The 24,792-nt window shown below is 41.7% G+C and overlaps 2 protein-coding genes across 4 annotated transcripts in view; one reads left to right on the top strand and one right to left on the bottom strand.

Moving 5' to 3' along the window:
• LOC124130846 (polypeptide N-acetylgalactosaminyltransferase 5-like) overlaps positions 1-24,792 on the bottom strand; it is a 390,720-nt gene that overhangs the window by 359,377 nt on the left and 6,551 nt on the right. The window lies entirely within an intron of this gene.
• LOC125374618 (MARCO-like protein) lies at positions 752-18,223 on the top strand. Its single transcript, XM_048385582.1, has 3 exons — positions 752-856; positions 15,812-16,490; positions 18,117-18,223. The coding sequence occupies exons 1-3, from the start codon at positions 752-754 to the stop codon at positions 18,221-18,223; spliced, it is 891 nt and encodes a 296-aa protein (XP_048241539.1).

The raw sequence follows: 24,792 nt of genomic DNA on the forward strand, positions 1-24,792 counted from the left end.
TCTCGGACGTTTACCACTTCGGTGAAACCCACGAGCACGGGTATGGTGCTGACAAACCTAGAAACATAATCGGGGCCAACTGGGTTTCGAACCCACAATCATAGTTTTCTGGCGTGCCCAAGAGATGCAACTCTGCACAGCGAATCGTCCCTTAGACCCGTGCCCCCTTTCCAAACATAAAATCACAACAAATTCAACTAATGGAGCAAAGGACACAGGGAACTTTTTCTTCATTTTATACAATATTACATGACATGTACAAGATCATACGTGAACAATGTTGAAAGGTCATGAAATCACCAACCTGAGCTGACAAAAGGCTTCCAAATTCGTCCCAAGGGGTGATAATTAATTCATCATAGCCTAAAGATCCAGCATATTGTCTAGACATTCATGTGGTCAAGATCTATAAGGGTACAGGTGATGGCAATAAGCCATTTCCTGAGTGGAGCCTATTAGTGGCCGGTCATGAGGCTGGACATCGGTCATCTCCATCCACTCATCCCTTCACGTCTGGACTGGCAGTAATTGTCTGTGAGATACCTAATAACACACACATTACCTGGATTGGACATCAGACTTGATTATGACAATCACATTATGGCTTTGCTTGAGACACCTTCAAAGAAAGGCCTTATGTTGACCAGCTTACTCAGTGTCTTGTGAGATGTAGCAATATTTCAAATGCAGATTTTGTAAGATTTCTTGCTGAAGTCTAAGTACTGTGTCTACTGCAAATTGTTTGACAGTGATGGCAATCAGCAAGTGTTATAAGACAAGAGAGGGTATTGGCAAGTCTGGTCTGATCATGGCATTCTGGCTGTACTACTTACCCATGGCAACAGTCTGGCTCAAGGTGAGCATTAAGATATTTGTTTCTGATTGGTTACTCAATAGGCAATTTTATTCCATGTCAGATGAGATATAAACTTATTAAACCCTGTTGGGAAAATGCCTAACTTCTAACCAATTTTGAAAATATAAATGATTATTTTTATCTAAAAACTGAACATTTATCAAATGCCGATTTCTGAACTTGTCTAATTGTAATGCAAGGGCGATAACTCTGGACGTATTTCCATCGTCTGGTACCATATTGGTGAAACCATCAGCACGGGTTGCTGGGAAATCACTCTGTCCTGGAATCTCTACAGAGACAAGCACGGGGGGGGGGGGGTAGAGGGGACCTTTTCTGTCCTGGAATCTCTACAGGGAGACAAGCATGGGGTACTGGGGACCTACTCTGTCCTGGAATCTCTACAGGGTGACAAGCATGGGGTACAGGGGACCTGTTCTGTCCTGGAATCTCTACAGAGAGACAAGCATGGGGTAGAGGGGACCAATTCTGTCCTCGAATCCCCACAGGGTGACAAGCATGGGGTACAGAGGACCTATTCTGCCCTGGAATCCCCACAGGGAGACAAGCATGGGGTACAGGGGACCTATTCTGCCCTTGAATCCCCACAGAGAAGACAAGCATGGAGTACAGGGACCTATTCTGCCCTGGAATCCCCACAGGGTGACAAGCATGGGTTGCTAGCCCCCAGCAGAGGGTTGTGATGTGAGGGCTCACTGTACACCTCCTTTGTGAAGTCACCTCACTGAAGTTCAAACATCAGAATCACATGCAAAATACCACAGTTTGCTCTTTACAATGCAAAGATGTAATGTTGGATGCAGGGAAAAGTGCTCCCCGGCACACTCAAGCATCTCCAGAACCTGCAGAAAATGTCATTTGGAAACGTAAAACTTTACACCAAGGGTATATTTTCAAGGCATCTTCACAATGAGCCCAAATGTGGGACAAATACACAGGAAGTATGTGCACTTCATTTTCAGGATCAAGTTCATTTCAGTCATACCTGAGATATCACAACCAAAAAATCTTGCTGAGTCATCAAAAAGATGTCAAAAGTTCTGATTTCAAAGTTTTGTTATTTAATGTTTATTCATTATTGAAAAACAAAATATGCCATTTATTACAAGCCCTGGACATGGATACAAAACAAAAACAACATCACAAACAGAAAGTACATTTTTATCAAAAGAGAATGTAAAAGGTCTTCATTTGGTCAGACGTATTATTTTCAAGCCGTATTTTATTTTGGTTTCACAGTATTTAAGAAACCATATACATAGTAATTTATGATTTAATGTTGATGCATCTGTGTGTGAAAACAATTCAGTGAACAGATCTTTGTAAAATAACTTGGTGAATAGATCCTCATAAAATAACTTTGTCCTTTTGACTTCTGTGAATAAGATTTTAAAACTCATACACGTCCCTGTCCACTGCATGCACTGCATGCATAGGGCAGTTGCACAGATTGGGTGGAACATATACAAATAGTAAAGGTGCTGCTACGCAAATACTGCCAGGAACCTGTCTATATAGGAGCTAGCTGGAGCCTGTTGTCATGGTTTCACTCATCTGAAACACACTGAGTATTACAGTAAGGGCCCTTTTTGCTGTTATTCTTACATATCTTGACTTGTAAAGCATGTATAGTACTGTGAACATAGTATCAAGATACTGATGCTGGTTTACATGGTAGCCTAATGAGTTACCATGCTTCAGTTTAACGTGGACACCCCACTGAGACACAGTATACTGACTCCGAGCTGACCAGTCCTTGATTTAGCCCCTTAATGCCGAGCGCCAGACAGGGTAACAATTTAACATGGATACCCCACTGAGATACCATGCTGCAGTTTAACATGAATACCCCACTGAGATACCATGCTGCAGTTTAACATGAATACCCCACTGAGATACCATGCCGCAGTTTAACACGAATACGCCACTGAGATACCATGCTGCAGTTTAACATGGATACCCCACTGAGATACCATGCCTCAGTTTAACATGGATACCCCACTGAGATACCATGCCGCAGTTTAACATGGATACCCCACTGAGATACCATGCCACAGTTTAACATGGACACCCCACTGAGATACCATGCCACAGTTTAACATGGATACCCCACTGAGATACCATGCCACAGTTTAACATGGATACCCCACAGAGATACCATACTGCAGTTTAACATGGATACCCCACTGAGATACCATGCCACAGTTTAACATGGACACCCCACTGAGATACCATGCCGCAGTTTAACATGGATACCCCACTGAGATACCAGGCCGCAGTTTAACATGGACACCCTAAAGGAGATACCATGCCGCAGTTTAACATGGACACCCCACTGAGACACAGTATACTGACTCCGAGCTGACCAGTCCTTGATTTAGCCCCTTAATGCCGAGCGCCAGACAGGGTAACAATTTAACATGGATACCCCACTGAGATACCATGCTGCAGTTTAACATGAATACCCCACTGAGATACCATGCTGCAGTTTAACATGAATACCCCACTGAGATACCATGCCGCAGTTTAACACGAATACGCCACTGAGATACCATGCTGCAGTTTAACATGGATACCCCACTGAGATACCATGCCTCAGTTTAACATGGATACCCCACTGAGATACCATGCCGCAGTTTAACATGGATACCCCACTGAGATACCATGCCACAGTTTAACATGGACACCCCACTGAGATACCATGCCACAGTTTAACATGGATACCCCACTGAGATACCATGCCACAGTTTAACATGGATACCCCACAGAGATACCATACTGCAGTTTAACATGGATACCCCACTGAGATACCATGCCACAGTTTAACATGGACACCCCACTGAGATACCATGCCGCAGTTTAACATGGATACCCCACTGAGATACCAGGCCGCAGTTTAACATGGACACCCTAAAGGAGATACCATGCCGCAGTTTAACATGGACACCCCACTGAGACACAGTATACTGACTCCGAGCTGACCAGTCCTTGATTTAGCCCCTTAATGCCGAGCGCCAGACAGGGTAACAATTTAACATGGATACCCCACTGAGATACCATGCTGCAGTTTAACATGAATACCCCACTGAGATACCATGCTGCAGTTTAACATGAATACCCCACTGAGATACCATGCTGCAGTTTAACACGAATACCCCAGTGAGATACCATGCCACAGTTTAACATGGATACCCCACTGAGGGGGGTCGCTGGTCGAAATTGATTTTGAGTCACATTTTTGGCTAGGGGTCAGCAGTCAATTAATTTGGAGATGCATTAATTTTAAGATTTACAGTATTCAATCAAAGGAAGAAGTATGAGCCACTTGAAAAAAAACACAGGGACAGCACAATGCAGACACAAGAAGTCCAGAAACAAACTTTTAAATTGCATCATGTACCACGAAACACTTCAAAAATAGAATTCTAGAAGAGCATGGCTTAAGTGCAAGAACTCTGTCTCTCCATCCAATCTGTCATAGAACAGGCAATGCTATAGATCACACCACCAGATTTCTGAAGCCAATAAACTTGAAATCGAGCCACTAGGTAAAAAGTCATCTGTTTGTGTTCGACAAAGTGTTTACTGTTGATTTATGTGGAAAAGCCATCAGCATTTATCACAGAACAAGTGAATATTCTTCCTTCTCAGGAGAACTTAGAGTTCACATTGCAGACAATGGCGCCAGTTTTGACCACAATTGCATGATGCAACCAATCAGTTCAAACATGTGATTTGACTAAACTTAAAGGTTCCAAGTCAACAATCAAGTTTTCAAGCACATATGTATTTTTCTTAGGCTGCATTTATTTTTGAGTGAGTGAGATGGGTTTTTACGCCGCTTTTAACAGTATTCCAGCTATATCACAGCTTGTCTGCTTAATGTGGGAGGAAGGCCCAAAGTAATGCACCACTTTGGTGAAACACATAAGCACGAACCAGGGCAAAACAGGATTCGTACCCACAATCATAGGTTTCTGGTGTGCCCAAGGGACGCAACTCTGCACAGCAAATTGCAGTGCCTTAGACAACTAGGTCACCTGTGCTGCCTGCAACATAAGAAGCTATGGTGATTACTGTGTATCACTGTGTACTCAAAATTTTATTCAATATCGTTTACATTCATTTAGGCGAAATCGTAAGTGAAGTGATCATGGTGATCAGAAGATCACACAACTCATCATTATTTACAGCAACCAATGGTCATATTACCGCTGTTGATGCCTTGAAACAAACTTTAGTGGATAGAGAATGGATATATATATCATAAATGCCATACATTGACCCGCTGAAAGTCATATTTGTTGTAGTTTGACTATTATATGTCAACATAAAGTTTTCTAACGCAAGCGTGGGAGCATCAACAGTGTTTGGTCAAATTATTCCATACGAAAAAATATCCGTCAATAGCGATCAGCTGAACCAAAGTGCTACGCTTACGGTTATTAATTTATTTCAAATATATAATATAAAGCTGCAACTAAAATAACATGTAATTGGAATAAATTATTCCTGATAAAATAACAGTTTCAGATACAAATTCTTCTGATCATGGTATCAAAATCTTTAAAAGTTATTTTATAGGGTAATTTTTAACCCAATCACCAGTAGATTCTAAGAAACTTGTGTAAGCTGATTGCTACTTCCGGCTTAGATATGAGAAAATACACACGGTAATCTTAATCTTGGCATATAAAACAATGCCTATCAAAACAGGGAAAACAATTTAACCCATAAATGATCATGTCCACTTATGTTTTATCTCAAATTTCAAACTTGCGTTGACCTAGTTTAATTGTTATGATCTGTTCGTTTCCCTGAATTCGTTGAAGGGATACGATGTAATTTTTTCTGCGGAAGACAAACACGTTTTTATTGTAACTGTAGGGATTGGGTCTGCTGGTGACATGCTTCAAAACGATTTGCCTTATAAACGGGGTAATTAGCATCGATTTTGAAAGCTTGTACTGGGGGTCACCTTGTACGTGGGGTCACTTTGTAGATGGCGACATACGGTACAAAATATATTGTCTGCAGAAAACAATCATTATCTTTGCTGTTAAGTCTGAATTATTGTTACTGTTTGAAACTTGTTCCACCAGACCAATTGTGTAGATCAATGCTCATGATATCAATCACTGGATTGTCTGTTCCAGACTCGATTATTTACACATCGCCATCACATAGCTGGAATATTGGTGAGTGTGGCGTTAAACAACAAACAAACAAACAACATGTTCAACCAGAAGCAAGACATAGTGTTAATAAAATATTTGGTACGGACACTCAATATAGACTGCTGGAACAAAACATATTTATTTTTAATTCAAATAAAAATGAAAGATGCTTGGGATGAGACACTACAACTGCCACCAACTGTTGTGTTGCAAAACGAATATATTTCATCAAGGTTTCTGTTTACTTACAAGCAGCAGAATCTCTGCACATGTACACAGCAGAGTGATAATTCGCTGGCATTGACAATTTATATTAAAGTGATGTGGCAATGGCCAAGAAATAGTTCCTTTTATTTTAGCCTCAAACAAATTATATTATATAACACTCAATCTAAGAGATAGTAAACATGTTTAATCTGTTAATATGATACTTAATACACCTAATTATGCCATCAGCTTTTTGAAAACAAAGCCCAAAGCTTCCATGAATTTCACCTTTCACTATGATTAAGGGAATCACAGAGGAGCTATATGTGCCGAGAAGAGGACCTTCTGTTGTTTGTTTGTTTGTTTGTTGTTGAAGGCCACACTAAGCAATATTCCAGCGATATAACGGTGGTCTGTAAATAATCGAGTCTGGACCAGACAATCCAGTGATTGACATCATGAGCATCCATCCACACAATTAGGATACGATGACATGCATCAACCAAGTCCATCCGATCCCGTTAGTCGCCTTTTATGAAAAGCATAGTTGAGTTTTACGGACCTTTTTTAAGACCTATTCTACCCCGGATCTTCACAGGTCTGAGGACCTTCTGAACAGCCCTGATGGGGTGTACTGTTTAGTGGAAAACAGCTAAAAAATATATCGTAAAGATAAGTCAAATTTTTATCATAAAAGATCAACATAAATTGTCGGTACACACGCATTATACCGGACACCAATCCCCCATGTTTGTTTGATGCTACTAATAAAGTATTTTGTATCAACTTTGAAAATTAAACATTTCATTTACTTACGAAAGCATTTAACTCAGGACGTTGAGTGGGGGGCAAGACCCCCAAACCCCTTGTTGTTTTAGCGAGGCAACGAAAATGGCTTCTGAAAAACATAGAAACTGTTACCAAGGAATAAGCTTCTGCACATCCTTACAAAAATGGCGGAAGGTGTCCGGTATACTGCATTCTTGCCTAAATTGTCTATAAAAAATTCTTTGTGTAAAATAAAACTTCTGTTTACTGTATTCATTCCAAAATCTCCTCAAAGTCACATGTAACAAGATCCAAGATTCAACAAAACCCATCAGTGTTTGGTGTTTGCAAGACACAAATTACAGAAATGACACGAAAGCAGGACCAGTCATCTCCGTGTTTCCCTACGTACAGACAGACGATCGACATTCACATAGGTGATTTTGTACTTTAGATTCCAGATAGGGACTATTTGGTGACTAAGCCAATAAATTTAAGACTACTGACAAAAGGCAGAAAAGTGTGAGCTCCCTTGTTTGGTTTAGACATATTTTTATTTCAACTGAAAACTTGGATCAATAAACAAGACAACACTTTTTTGAATACCTCTCCCTACATAGAAATCAGGCCACAAAGATGGTCACGGTGTTTGCAAAATATGTATACAAAATACCATAGAGGTCAGTTATGGTTATTTACCTCTGGTAAGGTCGTAAGAGGCGACAACGGGATCGGGTGGTCAGGCTCACTGACTTGGTTGATGCATGTCATCGATCCCAGTTGTGTTGATCGAGGCTCATGATATTGATCACTGGATTGTCTGGTCCAGACTCGATTATTTACAGACTGCTGTCATATAGCTGGAATATAGCTGAGTGCGGTGTTAAACAACAAAATAACAAACAAACAAAACAGACCGCTTGTCAAAGGCAAACATAATGATAACCATACATAGTGATCTGTTTTCTGAACCTCTGCATGAGTGAGTGAGTTGGGTTCAATGCTGCTTTCAACAGCATTTCAGTCATATCACGGCAAGGCAGCAACATTATCGGTACCAGACATTTACAAATTTGCACAATGTTTCCATCACTGGTCCGTCTGATCCAGACTCCCTCAAAGTTTTAGTTTAAACATATTTTATTCTCATGAAAAGGATTGGGCACAAGTTATCACAACAACCAGGGGCACAGGTGGCCCAGTTGTCTAAGGCGCCGCGATTCGCTGTGCAGAGTTGCGTCCCTTGGGCACACCAGAAACCTATGATTGTGGGTTCGAATCCCGGTTCGCCCCAATTATGTTTCTAGGTTTGTCAGCAACATACCCGTGCTTGTGGGTTTCACAAAAGTAGTAAGCGTCTCAGACATGCATCACTTCAGGCTTTCCTCACAAATAAAGCTGACAAACCACGATATAACTGAAATACTGTTAAAATCGGCGTTAAACCCAACTCACTCACTATCACAACAACCTCTCTCATAGACTTACATGTATGCTTATTGACAATAAATAAACTCAATGACAGAAAGGAAAGAAAAGAAATAGAGAAACATATGACTTCCTTATTGACAGGTCAGCATCATTTGGCTGAAATATTGAATATTGAAATAAGTTTGTTTGTTTGTTGTTTAACCCTGCACTCAGCAATATTCCAGCTATATGACGGCGGTTATTGCTAAGTATGTCATTTAACAACAAAAAAAGAAAGACTTGTGTCTTTTTTTCTATCAATCCCTGCATGAACAAATGTATTTTGCACATTTCCAACCATAACAAAAACAGATTAAATAATGAAAAACTGATGAATAAGTAACCTGAAATTCGAACTATATTCCTGCAGGAAGTTAATAAATCATTAATGACAGTGTCACTATCACGCAAAAACCAGTCAAAATAGCATTAACGTTTGTTGCCAAAAACATTTCCTTCTTGAAATTGAGTTAAATTGTATATTCTGAAGCAATTAACCTCCAGCTATACAAGCCCAACCACCTGTGTGATCATGATTTGCAAGGCCTTGAATCAGTGCTTTGGATAATAGCATAGTCCTCTTTTGTAGATCAGAATTAGATGGGAGAGAAAGACTCATTAGGCTCAGGGTAATTGGCTTCTGTGAACAGTTAACAAAGACAATCCACGACTTTGAAATGATGCAGTCAGGGCATGCTATCCTGCAGTCAAAGAAAGGGGATTCTGATCTCATCTCATTCATCTGTTTTCCCCCAAAGCATCAAAGTTAAACTTTAAATTTGGTTAATCAATGAAATAATCAAAACACAACATGATTGTCCCAACACAAAAGAATACTACTAGAACTTCAGTAAAATCAATTTAAAAGTTGTCCAAGTTGTGTATACTTCGGTAACTACGGTACTACGATTGTTGCACTTATAAAGCAATGTGCATGTGTGCATGCATGCGTGAGTGCGTGCGTATGTGTCTTCTTGTACAAGTCCGGACTAATGCCAATTTTATAGTGATAGCCCACTGAGATGACATGCCGTAGTTTAACATGAATACCCTACTCAGACACAGTATACTGACTCCGATCCAACCAGTCCTTGTATTAGCCCCTTCATGCCGAGCACCAGGAAGGGTAACAATAAGTGCCACCTTTTAACATCTTTTAGTATGACGTGATGGGGACTGAACCCCCGACCTTCTGCTCTCAGGGCAGATGCTCTACCACTAGGCATGGAGGTGGTGCACTGGTTAGGTATAAGAGAAGGGGTGTCAGGATAAATCGAAATATCGATATATTGCTATTGGTAAGAACTTTAAGTCAATAAATCAATTGTAAAATCAGTTTCCGATCAATAGCATCGATTTCAGTTAGGAATATCGATAGTTTCGATTGTATATACTATATCAATAAAATACATGCAAAGCTGTACAAATTTGTTTTTCTTTTGATCATGAATGGTAGTAATTTACACATGGTAATGTGGAAGTTTCTTTTTCTTAAATTATTTGGGTAAAGAAAAAACAAATCAGTCATATCTCAAACTTTACTTTATATTTGTTGTTATGGTTATCACATTCAAAGGAAACTTCAGTTCCAAGGTTTAATTCAACTCTAAAATCCATCTAAAATGATACACTGAAAATTATTGATATTTATCGCAATAGTTGCTTGCAATATCAATAGTTATCGCAATAGTGATTTCCAGACCAATAGTCACCCCTGTAAAAGAGAATGCAGTTAAGACAAAAAAGTCTAACTTACCATCCCCATGGTTACAATGAAAGAAATGTGTGTCATTACGCAGTTACTGTACTTGATGAAGATGTTGAAGTGTGAGGTCACCATGGTTACAATGAAAGAAATGTGTGTCATTACGCAGTTACTGTACTTGATGAAGATGTTGAAGTGTGAAGTCACCATGGTTACAATGAAAGAAATGTGTGTCATTACGCAGTTACTGTACTTGATGAAGATGTTGAAGTGTGAAGTCACCATGGTTACAATGAAAGAAATGTGTGTCATTACGCAGTTACTTTACTTGATGAAGATGTTGAAGTGTGAGGTCACCATGGTTACAATGAAAGAAATGTGTGTCATTACACAGTTACTTTACTTAATGAAGATGTTGAAGTGTGAGGTCACCATGGTTACAATGAAAGAAATGTGTGTCATTCTGCAGTTACTGTACTTGATGAAGATGTTGAAGTGTGAGGTCACCATGGTTACAATGAAAGAAATGTGTGTCATTACGCAGTTACTGTACTTGATGAAGATGTTGAAGTGTGAGGTCACCATGGTTACAATGAAAGAAATGTGTGTCATTATGCAGTTACTGTACTTGATGAAGATGTTGAAGTGTGAAGTTTCACTGTATTCTCCACAATAAGCTCCCTTTGCGCTCAGGAAAGTGACAAAGGGGCGCCTATCAAAACCATGCACAACAAGCGCAAATGGTTTTCAGATATCATTGGTTAACATAACCAATAAGTTTGATAATAGTTATCATGGTTACAAGGCATCATAACTCGTCCTGTGATGGTGTTTTCTATGGAAAATGTGCAAAATACAAAGAAATACATAGACTTGCATCTACATTTTCGGTCATATATAGGGGCTCTTATAAAGGTTCCAGATTGGTCTAGAAGTTTGTCAAGATGCCCTTCATTGGGTTGGTTGGCTGGTTTGTTGTTTAACGCCGCACTCAGCAATATTCCAGCTATATGACAGCGGTCTGTAAATAATCGAGTCTGGACCAGACAATCCAGTGATTGATATCATGAGCAATTGGGATCGATGAAATGCATCAACCAAGTCAGCGAGCCTGACCACCCGATCCTGTTAGTTGCCTTTTACGACAAGCAAAGTCACCTTTTACGGCAAGCATGGGTTGCTGAAGACCTATTCTACCCCAGAATCTTCACGGGTTCCCTTCATTGGGAAATACAGTAATCCATGATATATTTGGGAGGAAAACCCAACTCATACAGGTCCCTTGATTGAAACCTTGAAAAGGCTACAATGATAACGAACAAAGTATCATTATTTGGGACAATCCTGGATTCAAACCCTAGCTTTTATATCAAACCCAGGCAAAGCTATGCAAGAATGTAAGTCAGATGCTGTCACCTCCTCTGTGGTCTAGAGGTAGAGCGTCTGCCCGGAGAGAGGAAGGTCCGGGGTTCGATCCCCGGCCACGTCATACCATAAGACGTTAAAAGATGGTACTTGTTGTTACCCTGTCTGGCGCTCGGCATTAAGGGGCTAAAACAAGGACTGGTCGGCTCGGAGTCAGTATAGTGTGTCTGAGTGGGGTATTCATGTTCAACTGTGGCATGGTACCTCAGTGAGCTAGCACTATAAATCGGCATCAGTCCGGACTAGTACAAGCAGCCACACACACACACACACACACGTACATGCATGTCACTATATAAGTGCAATAATCTTGGTCGCGACGTTAAACCAAATTTCACCTCACCTCAGATGCTGTAAGCTTTTAGTCTTTAAGCAGTATGCCAGCAATATCACATCGGGGGACACCAGAAAGGGGCTTCACACATGTACCCATGCGGAGCATCAAACCCGGTCTTAGGTGTGTTAAGTGGATGCTTTAACCACTAGGCCACCCCACTGTCCCTATGACAGGGTTGATAACAGTTTCATTATTTTTATGTTTATTGATAAAAAAACCAGTGTTGTTGATCATTCTATGGTTTTCAATTGAAATGTTGATGACAAAAACGAAATACAGTGAACCCTTGTTAACCCAGACAGAGGAACTTCAAATGAAGGTGAATGAGTGAGTGAAATCTATCTTCATCATATTTCTAAGTTTTGCCATTTATACCCTGGCATTGAGTGAGTGAGTGAGAGAGTGAGTATGGTTTAATGCCGCTTTTAGCAATATTCCAGCAATATCACGACAGGGGACACCAAAAATGGACTTCACACATTGTACCCACGTCGGGAATCGAACCCGGGTCTTCGGCGTGACGAGCGAACGCTTTAACCACTAGGCTGCCTGACCGCCCCTCCATGGCATTGAAGTTAAATACATTCATCATCATCACTTACGTACATCCCCCGTGAAGATCTGTGTTGGAATAGGTCTTCAGCAACCAGTGCTTGTCATAAGAAGCAACAAACAGGATTAGGTGGTCAGGCTCGCTGATATCACCTTTTAAGGAAGATAATTTATGGATGTCAACTTCTTTATTATGAGGAACACAACATTTCCGAGTATATGCTTACTCCTTCATCAGGTGAATGAATGCTATAAGGCAGAGAGCCTATATATGTACACGCCAGAACAACAATAGTAATAAGATAAGAAAAGGTGGAGGCACAATTAGCGGTGTAAGTCCCAACTCCCGAGTTTTATAACAATCCTGGCCTTGTCCACACTTTATACCACAAACCTACAAAACATAACAAACCTGACCGACCTACTCTCTTCTTGGATTGGTTACAATTGGAAACATAAATTTTTTCCTTACAATGACCTCAAGGTTTGTTTGTTTGTTGTTTAATGCTGCACTCAGCAATATTCCAGCAATGTGACAGTGGTCTGTTGACATCATGAGCATTGATCCATGCAATTGGGATACGATAACATGCATCAACCAAGTCAGTAAGTCTGACCACCCAATCCCATTAGTCACCTCTTACGACAAGCATAGTTGCCTTTTACGGCAAGCATGGGTTGCTGAAGACCTATTAATATATTCTCTACCTGGATCTTCATGGGTCGAGCTCAAGGTCACAGGGCCATGTATCACCAGATACAGAGATATCGAGACCAGCTCGGACCCAAAATCCTCACGAGGTCAACCAGCATGTTCAACAGCAGATAATACTTATTTTCTAAGTTCGAGGGGGCACGGGTGGCCCAGTCGTCTACGCCACCGCAATTCGCTGTGCAGAGTTGCATCCCTTCGGCATGCCAGAAACCTCTGATTGTGAGTTCAATACCGAGTCGCCCCGATTATGTTTCTAGGTTTGTCAGCACCATACCCGTGCTCGTAGGTTTCACCGAAGTGGTAAACGTCCAAACCTGCATCACTTCGGGCCTTCCTCCAACATAAAGCTGACACATCGTGATATAACTGGAATAATGTTAAAAGCGCCGTTAAACCCAAACCCAACTCACTCACTCACTCTAAGTTTGACGTAATTTCGAACAATTTTATACCTAACATCATCTCCTCCTTGAAACTAAACCCACACATCAAAGGGCATTCCTTTGACCAATAGTGAGTGAGTTGGGTTTTACGCCGCTTTTAACAGTATTCCAGTTATATCGCGGCGTGTCAGCTTAATGTGGGAGGAAAGCCCGGAGTGATGCGAGTCTCAGACGTTTACCACTTCGGTGAAACCCACGAGCACGGGTATGGTGCTGACAAACCTAGAAACATAATCGGGGCGAACCGGGATTCGAACCCACAATCATAGGTTTCTGGCGTGCCCAAGGGACGCAACTCTGCACAGCGAATCGCGGCGCCTTAGACGACTGGGCCACCCGTGCCCCCCCCTTTGACCAATAATTCTAAGACCACTTCAATTGACTTCTTGACCAATCAATTCATTGGGTCTGAAGTGTCTATACACTTCATGCGTATTTCAAGGTCAACGAGACCTCTTATGTTCTGAACATCAAAATATTCCAACTTCTCTAAGATCTAATCTCAGAACACTAGCTCTGGATTCGTTCAATTATTTAGATTCTTCAAAAGTCAAATTAACCCTGATTCTGAAACCAAGTTAAACCAGTGGAAATGTTTGATTAAACTTCGCCATTCTCCGTTTGATAATCAAACAAATCACCGCGTGAGTAACCTGAGAATAGCCAGGAGGACAAGGATGTCCATCCATTTCATTCATCAGGCTGAGCTATGGGGAGTCATTACATCTGACATCTGACAAACCAATATCATCACATGGTCATAACAGTCCCCCCCAAAAAACATTTTCACTTGTTGTGCATGGTTTTGTCAATTTCCTGAGCACAAAGGGAGCTTATTGTGGAGAATACAGTGTCTGCAATATTTTTCAAAGTGGGATTGAAATACACATACCATATTCGACCTAATAAGCGCCCAGGGCGCTCTCAAAATTAGAAATAAGGGTCTCTTATTAGAATAATATTTTGGTGGAAAAAAACAGTTGAAAGTAAAATTTCGTGGATTATACTGACAGCCTGAACTGTTTATATACGACAGATATATTTTCAAGAATGTAATTGCCCATAATTAAGGGTGCATATAACACACGAGTGCGTTTTATACACGAAGAGATAAGTCTTTTGTACATTGATCAATCGGAAGGGGTGCTAATTGAGATTGCTCACTTGCCAATATATTAGCAAATATCGCAGTGGGCGCTAATTAGAGCGGGGCGCTTATTACGTCGAATACAGTATGTTTTAAATACATGACAGGGTTCAAAATTCCTTGTATTTAGTGCCAATGGCATGGTTAAATCACAATCGCACGAATAAAATATGTTCCCAGTGCTTGAAGGTCACACTTTTTTAACAACAGTACCCTGTGACAATGGTTGTTAAATGAAGCTTTGAACAGTATTCCAGTTACATCACGCCACGTCAGCCTAAAGATGGAGGAAAGCCTGAAGTGACGCAGGCCTAAGTCTTAGACATTTATCACTTTGGTTGAACCCACAAGCACAAGTATGATGCTGTCAAACCAAGACACAAAATTGGGGCAAACCAGGATTCAAACCCACAATCATAAGTTTCTGGTGTGCCAAAGGGACACAACTCTACACAGCAAATTACTGCGCCTTAGACGACTGGGCCACCCTGGCTCCCTGCAACATACAGGGCTGATTTAAAAGTCGTGAAAAACATCCAAATTTGAAATTAGCACTGTTTGATTGGCATTTTTAGAAGTTGGTAAGTAACAGTAGTGACAAGATATTTTTATGGATGACAACTTTCTTTATTCCATAATGAGGTGATGTATCGGTATAGATCCTTATTCCATTGTTTTGTATTGACAACGGTATAAGGATCTATACCAAAACGTATTTTAGTATGACTTTTCACACACATTACAAGTTGTTATGTAAGTGTTCCCTTGTTATTGCGCGCTTTGGTTATAGCGCGCGGTAAAGCATGGCAAGAAAAATTTAAATGTCCGGAAAGAAATATTTTAAACCGGACATTTGAGATTCCCAATCGGACATGTCCGGCACATATGACAGTTTCCGGACCCCTGGTCTTGAGTCTGGAAGTTTTGTACATGCTGTTGTAAATGAATTTTGACGGAATGAGTAACCTTTTCCTTTTGAATATGGAAGCAAGATAGAGTACAAGGTCCTGACAAGCCAGGTAAATCAGGTGGTCAGGACAATCCAGGTAAATCAGGTGGTCAGGACAATCCAGGTAAATCAGGTGGTCGGGACAAGCCAGGTAAATCAAAAAGTCAGGACAAGCAAGGTAAATCACAAAGTCAGGACAAGCCAGGTAAATCAGGTGGTCAGGACAAGCCAGGTAACTCACAAAGTCAGGACAAGCCAAGTAAATCACAGAGTCATGACAAGCCAGGTAAATCACAATGTCAGGACAAGCCAGGTAAATCACAATGTCAGGACAAGCCAGGTAAATCACAATGTCAGGACAAGCCAGGTAAATCAGGTGGTCAGGACAAGCCAGGTAAATCAGGTGGTCAGGACAAGCCAGGTAAATCAGGTGGTCAGGACAAGCCAGGTAAATCAGGTGGTCAGGACAATCCAGGTAAATCAGGTGGTCAGGACAAGCCAGGTAAAACAGGTGGTCAGGACAAGCCAGGTAAAACAGGTGGTCAGGACAAGCCAGGTAACTCACAAAGTCAGGACAAGCCAGGTAGATCACAAAGTCAGAACAAGCCAGGTAAATCACAAAGTCGGGACAAGCCAGGTAAATCACAAAGTCAGGACAAACCAGGTAAATCACAAAGTCAGGACAAACCAGGTAAATCACAAAGTCAGGACAAACCAGGTAAATCACAAAGTCAGATAACTTACAAAGTCAGGACAAGCCAGGTAAATCACAAAGTCAGGACAAGCCAGGTAAATCACAAAGTCAGGACAAACCAGGTAAATCACAAAGTCAGGACAAACCAGGTAAATCACAAAGTCAGGACAAGCCAGGTAAATCACAAAGTCAGATAACTTACAAAGTCAGGACAAACCAGGTAAATCACAAAGTCAGGACAAACCAGGTAAATCACAAAGTCAGGACAAACCAGGTAAATCACAAAGTCAGATAACTTACAAAGTCAGGACAAACCAGGTAAATCACAAAGTCAGGACAAACCAGGTAAATCACAAAGTCATGACAAGCCAGGTAAATCAAAAAGTCGGGACAAGCCAGGTAAATCACAAAGTCGGGACAAGCCAGGTAAAACACAAATTCACAAGCCAGGTAAATCACAAAGTCAGGACAAGCCAGGTATATTACAAAGTCACGACAAGCCATCATAAGCACACATACAGAACATGATGTCATGACAATAAGGCAATGTAACAGTACACAATAAAGATCTTTACACAGTCAGACATGCACCTGGATATGAGGTTGGTACCTTTAATTAATAGTATGATCAATGGTGCTGGATTAGTATAAAGTTCTACCAAGACTGTGAAGAGTTGGGATCACACCTCCCACTTCATCTCTGCTGCCACACAGGTAATGCGCCTCACTTGCCAACATGGCAATTCAAAGCACTTTGCTGATAGATGTCGTCATACTCTCCCCAGGGAGCTGAGACCGACATCTGACTGCCTCTGTCGTGAGCGCAATAACATGACAAGCACTAACAAGCACCTAGGAATAGATGATTAAGCCTTCCAATAACATCCCCATGCCATCCAACACAACAAGAACAACTGTTAAACAATGAAGGACAATTTCACGCACGAGAGAATGAGAAATGATGCTTTTGTTGAGCATCCGGACCAAATGTTTAAACATTGTGAGAAAATACCACACAGTAGCTTGGAACAAGCTGCTACAGAAATTCTGCCATCATTACAGGAAAGAGCTGAGGCATGGAGACATGAAGGATTAGGCTAGGTGAAATGGAGTTTAATGTCACTTGTGGGTGTGGCTGCTTCTACTAGTCGGGACTAATGCCCGTTTTATAGTACGAGGTGATCCTCCAGTACTAGCCATGTGTCAGTTGACCCTCCCAGTACTAGCCATGTGTCAGGTGACCCTCCCAATACTAGCCATGTGTCAGGTGACCCTCCCATTACTAGCCATGTGTCAGGTGACCCTCCAGTACTAGCCATGTGTTAGGTGACCCTCCCAGTACTAGCTATGTGTTAGGTGACCCTACCAGTACTAGTCATGTTTCAGGTGACCCTCTTAGTACTAGCCATGTGTCAGGTGACCCTCCAGCACTAGCCATGTGTCAGGTGACCCTCCAGTACTAGTCATGTTTCAGGTGACCCTCTCAGTACTAGCCATGTGTCAGGTGACCCTCCAGCACTAGCCATGTGTCAGGTGACCCTCCAGTACTAGTCATGTTTCAGGTGACCCTCTCAGTACTAGTCATGTTTCAGGTGACCCTCCAGTACTAGCCATGTGTCAGGTGACCCTCAAGTATTAGCCATGTGTCAGGTGACCCTCCCAGTACTAGTCATGTGTCAGGTGACCCTCCAGGACTAGCCATGTGTCAGGTGACCCTCCCAGTACTAGCCATGTGTCAGGTGACCCTCCAGTACTAGCCATGTGTCAGGTGACCCTCCCAGTACTAGCCATGTGTCAGGTGACCCTCCCAGTACTAGTCATGTGTCAGGTGACCCTCTCAGTACAAGCCATGTTTCAGGTGACCCTACCAGTACTAGCCATGTGTCAGGTTACCCTCTCAGTACTAGCCATGTGTCAGGTGACCCTCTCAGTACTAGCCATGTGTCAGGTGACCCTCCCAGTACAAGCCATGTGTCAGGTGACCCTCTCAGTACTAGCCATATGTCAGGTGACCCTACCAGTACTAGCCATGTGTCAGGTGACCCTACCAGTACTAGCCATGTGTCAGGTGACCCTCTCAGTACTAGCCATGTGTCAGGTGACCCTCCTAGTACTAGCCATGTGTCAGGTGACCCTCACAGTACAAGCCATGTGTCAGGTGACCCTCCCAGTACTAGCCATGTGTCAGGTGACCCTCCCAGTACTAGCCATGTGTCAGGTGACCCTCCCAGTACTAGCCATGTGTCAGGTGACCCTCCAGTACTAGCCATGTGTTAGGAGACCCTCCCAGTACTAGCCATGTGTCAGGTGACCCTCCCAGTACTAGCCATGTGTCAGGTGACCCTCCCAGTACTAGCCATGTGTCAGGTGACCCTCCCAGTACTAGCCATGTGTCAGGAGACAAGTGTTTGAGTGAATTGTGTGTTTTCAAGTGAATTGTGTGTTTTCAAGTGAATTGTGTGTGTTTAAGTGAATTGTGTATGTTTAAGTGAAATGTGTGTGTTTAAGTGAATTGTGTGTGCTTGAGTGAATTGTGTGTGTTTAAGTGAATTGTGTATGTTTAAGTGAATTGTGTATGTTTAAGTGAATTGTGCTTGTTTAAGTGAATTGTGTGTGTTTAAGTGAATTGTGTGTGTAAGTGAATTGTGTGTGTTTAAGTGAATTGTGTGTGTTTAAGTGAATTGTGTGTGTTTAAGTGAATTGTGTGTGTTTAAGTGATTTTGTGTGTGTTTAAGTGAATTGTGTGTGTTTAAATGGATTGTGTGTGTTTAAGTGAATTGTGTGTGTTTAAGTGAATTGTGTGTGTTTAAGTGAATTGTGTGTGTTTAAGTGAATTGTGTTTGTTTAAGTGAATTGTGTGTGTTTAAATAGATTGTGCCTGTTTGAGTGAATTGTGTGTGTTTAAGTGAATTGTGTGTGTTTGAGTGAATTGTGTGTGTTTAAGTGAATTGTGTGTGCTTGAGAGAACGAACTGAATCCTAACAGCAACACATCAGTCAGCAATACACTGATTCATTAACACAAATGCACTTGCTCTGTTTAACTGTTAACAAGAAGACGTCAGACACCTGGGATCGACTGACTTCTAATACCCATACTGAACAAACTAGCACAAACTCCAACCTGACCCATGACTAGATTGGCCTCCAGCAACCTATGCTGGTCCGGTGACCTGAGGAGATGATGGTCAGACTCGGTAACTGGATCGATAGAGTATCATCGTTTATCATCCAATACTGGCTCCCACAGGAGATATCGCTTGGATGAGATCAAGCGATATCTACACTGTAGATATCGCTGCAATGAAATTACATCACAATGCTTTGCAGACCATTGTGACATCACTGGTTACCATGACGTCACAATCAAATGACATCACTAATGGCTCTGCTACTGAAGCTGTTAGCAGTACTTTTTACACTGAAGACACTGCTAATTACTGTCTCCAAATTGAAAAAGTTGGAAGAATGATGTTGGATGATAAATAAAATCTCACCCTCGTGTCTTTTGACATCAAATATATCAACACTCGTTGATAAAAGTGGCAAAAATCCTCGGCAAGCCTCGGAATTTTTCCACTTTTATCAACTCGTGTTGATATATTTGATATCAAAAGACACTCGGGTGAGATTCTCTATATCCCTGCAACCCATGCTGGTAATCAGACTCAGTAAATTGGTTGATAGCATGTCGGACCCTGACAGCATGGTTTGGTTTGGTTTGTCTGTTGTTTTACGTCGCACTTAGCAATATTCCAGCTATATGACGGTGGTCTGTAAATAATCAAGTCTGGACCAGATAATCAAGTGATTGATGTCATGAGCATTGATCCACGCAGTTAGGATCAATGGCATGCTTCAACCAAGTCAGCGAGCCTGACCACCTGATCCTGTTAGCATGGTTAGTCGCCTTCTACGACAAGCATAGTCGCCTTTTACGGCAAGCAGAAGACCTATTCTCGTCCAGATCGTCATGCGTCCTGACAACATGGATCTTTGCTCACAATATCAATCACTGGATTTTATGGTCCAGTCTTGATTATTTACAGGCCAATGACATAGCTTACAGAAAACAAACTTAAAGATGAGGCCAAGTCATGACCACATGCAGCTGATGAACTTACAGCTGTGTTCTACAGCTACATTTGAGATACTTTTCTCTCCGAATGTCAACAGAATTGACAGCTTTCTGTGTCTATGGGTCTCAGCCAATGGACCATGCGTATGACGTCTGCCCAGTTGTTTCTTAAGCTGGTGTACGCTCATTTTCACGGCTTTTACGAATGAGCCAAACAATTTGTTCGGTCTAGTCAGACAGCCATATCCAGCAATTCCACGTTCTTCTTATGAGCTGCTAACAGACACAAGACTCCCAGAGGAACATTTCCCTGAACTTAACAAGCGGTTTGTGTTCCTCAAAACACATCCTACTTCTTACACATCACTACCCAATATCCATTTAATGGTCTGATTCTCTGGAACAGACGTCAGACAAATCCGTCTGTCAATTCCCGGGTCACATGACGGGATGGCAGCTGATTGCCCCAACTCTGCCTCATTATCCGTCTACCTGACAAAGGCTATAAAGTTCTTCACTGAGGCACAAACCTCTGTCAAATTGGATCCAAAAAATACATCAGAACGATAAAAATAACTCTTATAGCTCTGCCAGTTCAAGTCTAGCAAATACCTGTGCATCAAAGCGGACATCTTCAATGTAAGATGATGATGGGGATACATGTCAAACATTTTTGGAGCAGAAATATATGAAGAAATTATTTGTTCCCCATGTTACAAATACATTTTGGGATGAATATCATTTCAATAAAATATTACTATTTAACATAAAGGCCATGAAAAGTTTTGCATAATTATTTGGGGTAATTTTTCAGGCGACTTTCTTGTTTATGTTTGGTTTCAACAGGGGTAAAGTATCCAGATTTCGTTTCTGTGAATGTCAAGATTGTCTTGATTACAAAGGAAGAGTTATCTTTCCCTGACTATGCCCCATATGCAGTGAGAGATAAGGTGAAGTTTTATGCCCCTTTTAGCAATATTCCAGCAATATCACGGCGGGGGACACCAGAAATGGGCTTCACACATTGTACCCATGTCGGGAATCAAACCCGGGTCTTCGGCGTGACGAGCGAATGCTTTAACCACTAGGCTACCCGACCGCCCCTCCCCAATAAGCTGATGGCATGGTCATTTTGCAATTAAGACAAGAAATGTTACTTTTGTATGTTGATGACAAAAGATGTAAAAACAGAAAATGGTTAGAGCTTATCTCTATGTGACTAGTCCAACTCAAACTTTGTTGGGTAGCCTAGTGGTTAAAGCGTTTGCTCGACACGCAGAAGACCCGGGTTCGATTCCCGACATGGGTACAATGTGTGAAGCCCATTGCTGGTGTCCCCTGCCGTGATATTGCTGGAATATTGCTAAAAGCGGCGTAAAACCATACTCACTCTCTCTCTCACTCTTAGAGCATACTGAAGTGAGAAGATTCATCCAGAAGCTGTCTCTTTGTTTGAAAGTGAGTGAGTATGGTTTTATGCCGCTTTAAGAAACATTTAACTGTGCCATTATATATTTAGCTGTGGCACAGGCACTAAGACAAGGAACATCTAACCCTGAAAGTCTGAAAGGAGTGAATTAGTATGATTTTATGGCGCTCAGAGCAATATTACAGCTATGTCACAGCTGGGGACACCAGAAATTGGCTTCACAAATTTGTACCCATGTCGGGAATCAAACCCGGGCTTTCAGCGTGACATGCAAACATCTTAACCAAAAACCTACCCCATCACCCCGAAGTTTGAATCGAGGTGTTGACAAAGAGGACTTCACTCAAAATCTCTTCCTGTTCATCTCTTCTTTTGTTTTTTTGTTGTTTAATGACGCACTGACAATGACCTCGAATATTGACTCATCACATGATCAGTATTGACCTGTCACGTGATGAATTTTGACTCGTATGCTAGAAAACAAGATGGCGTCTGGTACGAACATGTCACAGTTTGCAGATACGTTACTGTTATGAAACAGAGGAAAGTTTAGGTTTTCATAAACTGTGAAGTGAATTTCGGCATAACAAAACAAATGGTTGGTTGGTTGTTAACGCCGCACTCAGCAATATTCCAGCTGTATGGTGGTGGTCTGTAAATAATCAAGTCTGGACCAGACAATCCAGTGATTTACATCATGAACATTGATCCACGCAATTGTGATACGATGACATGCATCAACCAAGTCAGCTAGCCTGACCACCCGATCCCGTTAGTCACCTCCTATGACAAGCAGTCACCTTTTACGGCAAGCATGGGTTGCTGAAGACCTATTCTACCCGGATGTTCACTGGGTCTCATCTCTTCTAATTAGATGATGTCCAACACACTGATGCTTGAACTCATTACATCCTTCATTTTGAAGTGTCAATAAAATATGACAGAACGAGCTTAACTGCCACATATCAATTATACAATAGTGCTAACATCCACAGCTCTTCTCAACTACAATGATGAATGATGAAATTGCCTTCTGTTAAATTACAAATGCTCTCTTCGCTTGCTCGAACTTCCTGACACTGACCTGCATGCAATAAGCACACCACTATCAACACCAAGCCTCATGCATCCTGACAATGGCAAATTTAACACTTAATGTACTGATAAGTTGTGGAGATAAACATCAGACATATGAGCAGGCCATAGCATGTCAAGGGTTAATAAAGAGAGGTGGGGGAAGATAGAATGTGTCAGATTCATTCATTTATAAATAACTTTGTCAGCTTGAGACTCTTCAGCGATACTGCTCTTTTACACGATATGCCCTGTACAACTTTCTTCTCCGCTCAATGGAACGTTACACTCGTTTAAAAGAGAATGAGTGGGCTTTCACACCAAAGACAGCAATGTGTTGCCCTGAGACCCAGGGTCAAAATGGACACCTGCACCCATGTGTGGTGTAAAATTTGGCGAAAAGCTAATCTTGCTTTGAGCAAGCTGAGCTGGCCTCCAAGTCAGAATTTGATGACTCTCAAAATGAATGAGGGAGCAAAAGTTGTTTTACACGCATACACCTTCAATCCCTGGGCCCTCTGTGCCACTGTGCACGTGTTGACTGAACAATAACCAGTGTCTGACATCATGAGCAGCAATCTACACAGTGTTCGAAATACCTGCCTGCCCGACCGTCCGAGATGGGTTGGTTTCAACTCGGGCTGCCAGATTTTCAAAAGTTGGGATACGATGACATGGATCAACCAAGCCAGCAGGCCTGACCTCCCGATCCTGTGAGTCGCCTCTTGCGACAAGCATGGGTTGCTGAAGGCCCGTTCTAACGCAGATCTTCATGGGGGAGACAAACATAGGTTTCTGAAGACCTGTTCTACCCTGAATCTTCACGGAAGGAGACAAGCTGAAGACCTATTCCACCCCTGATCTTCACGGGGTGGGGGGGGGTACAAGCATGGGTTACTGAAGACCTGTTCTTACGTGGATCTTCACGGGTCTAAACAGCAGGATTTGAACCCACTATCACTGGTTTCTGGAATGCCTTAGGGACGCAAATCTGCATTAGAGGACAAGGCTGTTAGATCATGGATTTATTAAAAATCTGCTCAGAGGCGGACATTCATACTTGAAATAATTTTAAAACCCAACAAGACAGTTGGGCAGGTGACCCACGAGTGTTGCCTGCCCATCTTCAAAGTTACCTGCCCACATTGACATTATAAATATTGAATAATCACAAAAACTAAGAGAAAAATCACAACTTAATTCACTTAAAATAATGCAAAGAATCACTTGAGAATCTAAAAGGAGTTATAAATAAAAAGAATTGTAAGTAGTCATAAAATTATCTACCAGACAGTCGGGCAGGTAGAGGAAAATTTCACGCAGCCTGACAGAAAAGTTACCAACCACAGGCAGACGGTTATCTTGGACATTGACGATATTCAGCACTAAGTCTGCAGGCAAATGTCAGCAACAATTCCTGAACTGAAATATACTTTTCCCAATTCATGTTATCAAACTTAAAGTTTAGACTAATGTTATGGCTTTGTAGTGGTGACTTGTGTTTGTCTGATAACAGGACAAGAGTGAGTGAATGAGGGGTTTAACGCCGCTTTTAACAGTATTCCAGTTATATCACGGCGTGTCAGCTTAATGTGGGAGGAAGGCTCGAAGTGATGCAGGTCTCAGACTTTTACCACTTCGGTTAAACCCTCAAGCACGGGTATGGTGCTGACAAACCTAGAAACATAATCGGGGCGAACCGGGATTCGAACCCATAATCATAGGTTTCTGGCGTGCCCAAGGGAC

The sequence above is a fragment of the Haliotis rufescens genome, unplaced genomic scaffold, assembly GCF_023055435.1.
Source record: "Haliotis rufescens isolate VD_foot unplaced genomic scaffold, xgHalRufe1.0.p SCAF_10, whole genome shotgun sequence".
Lineage (NCBI taxonomy): Eukaryota > Metazoa > Mollusca > Gastropoda > Lepetellida > Haliotidae > Haliotis > Haliotis rufescens.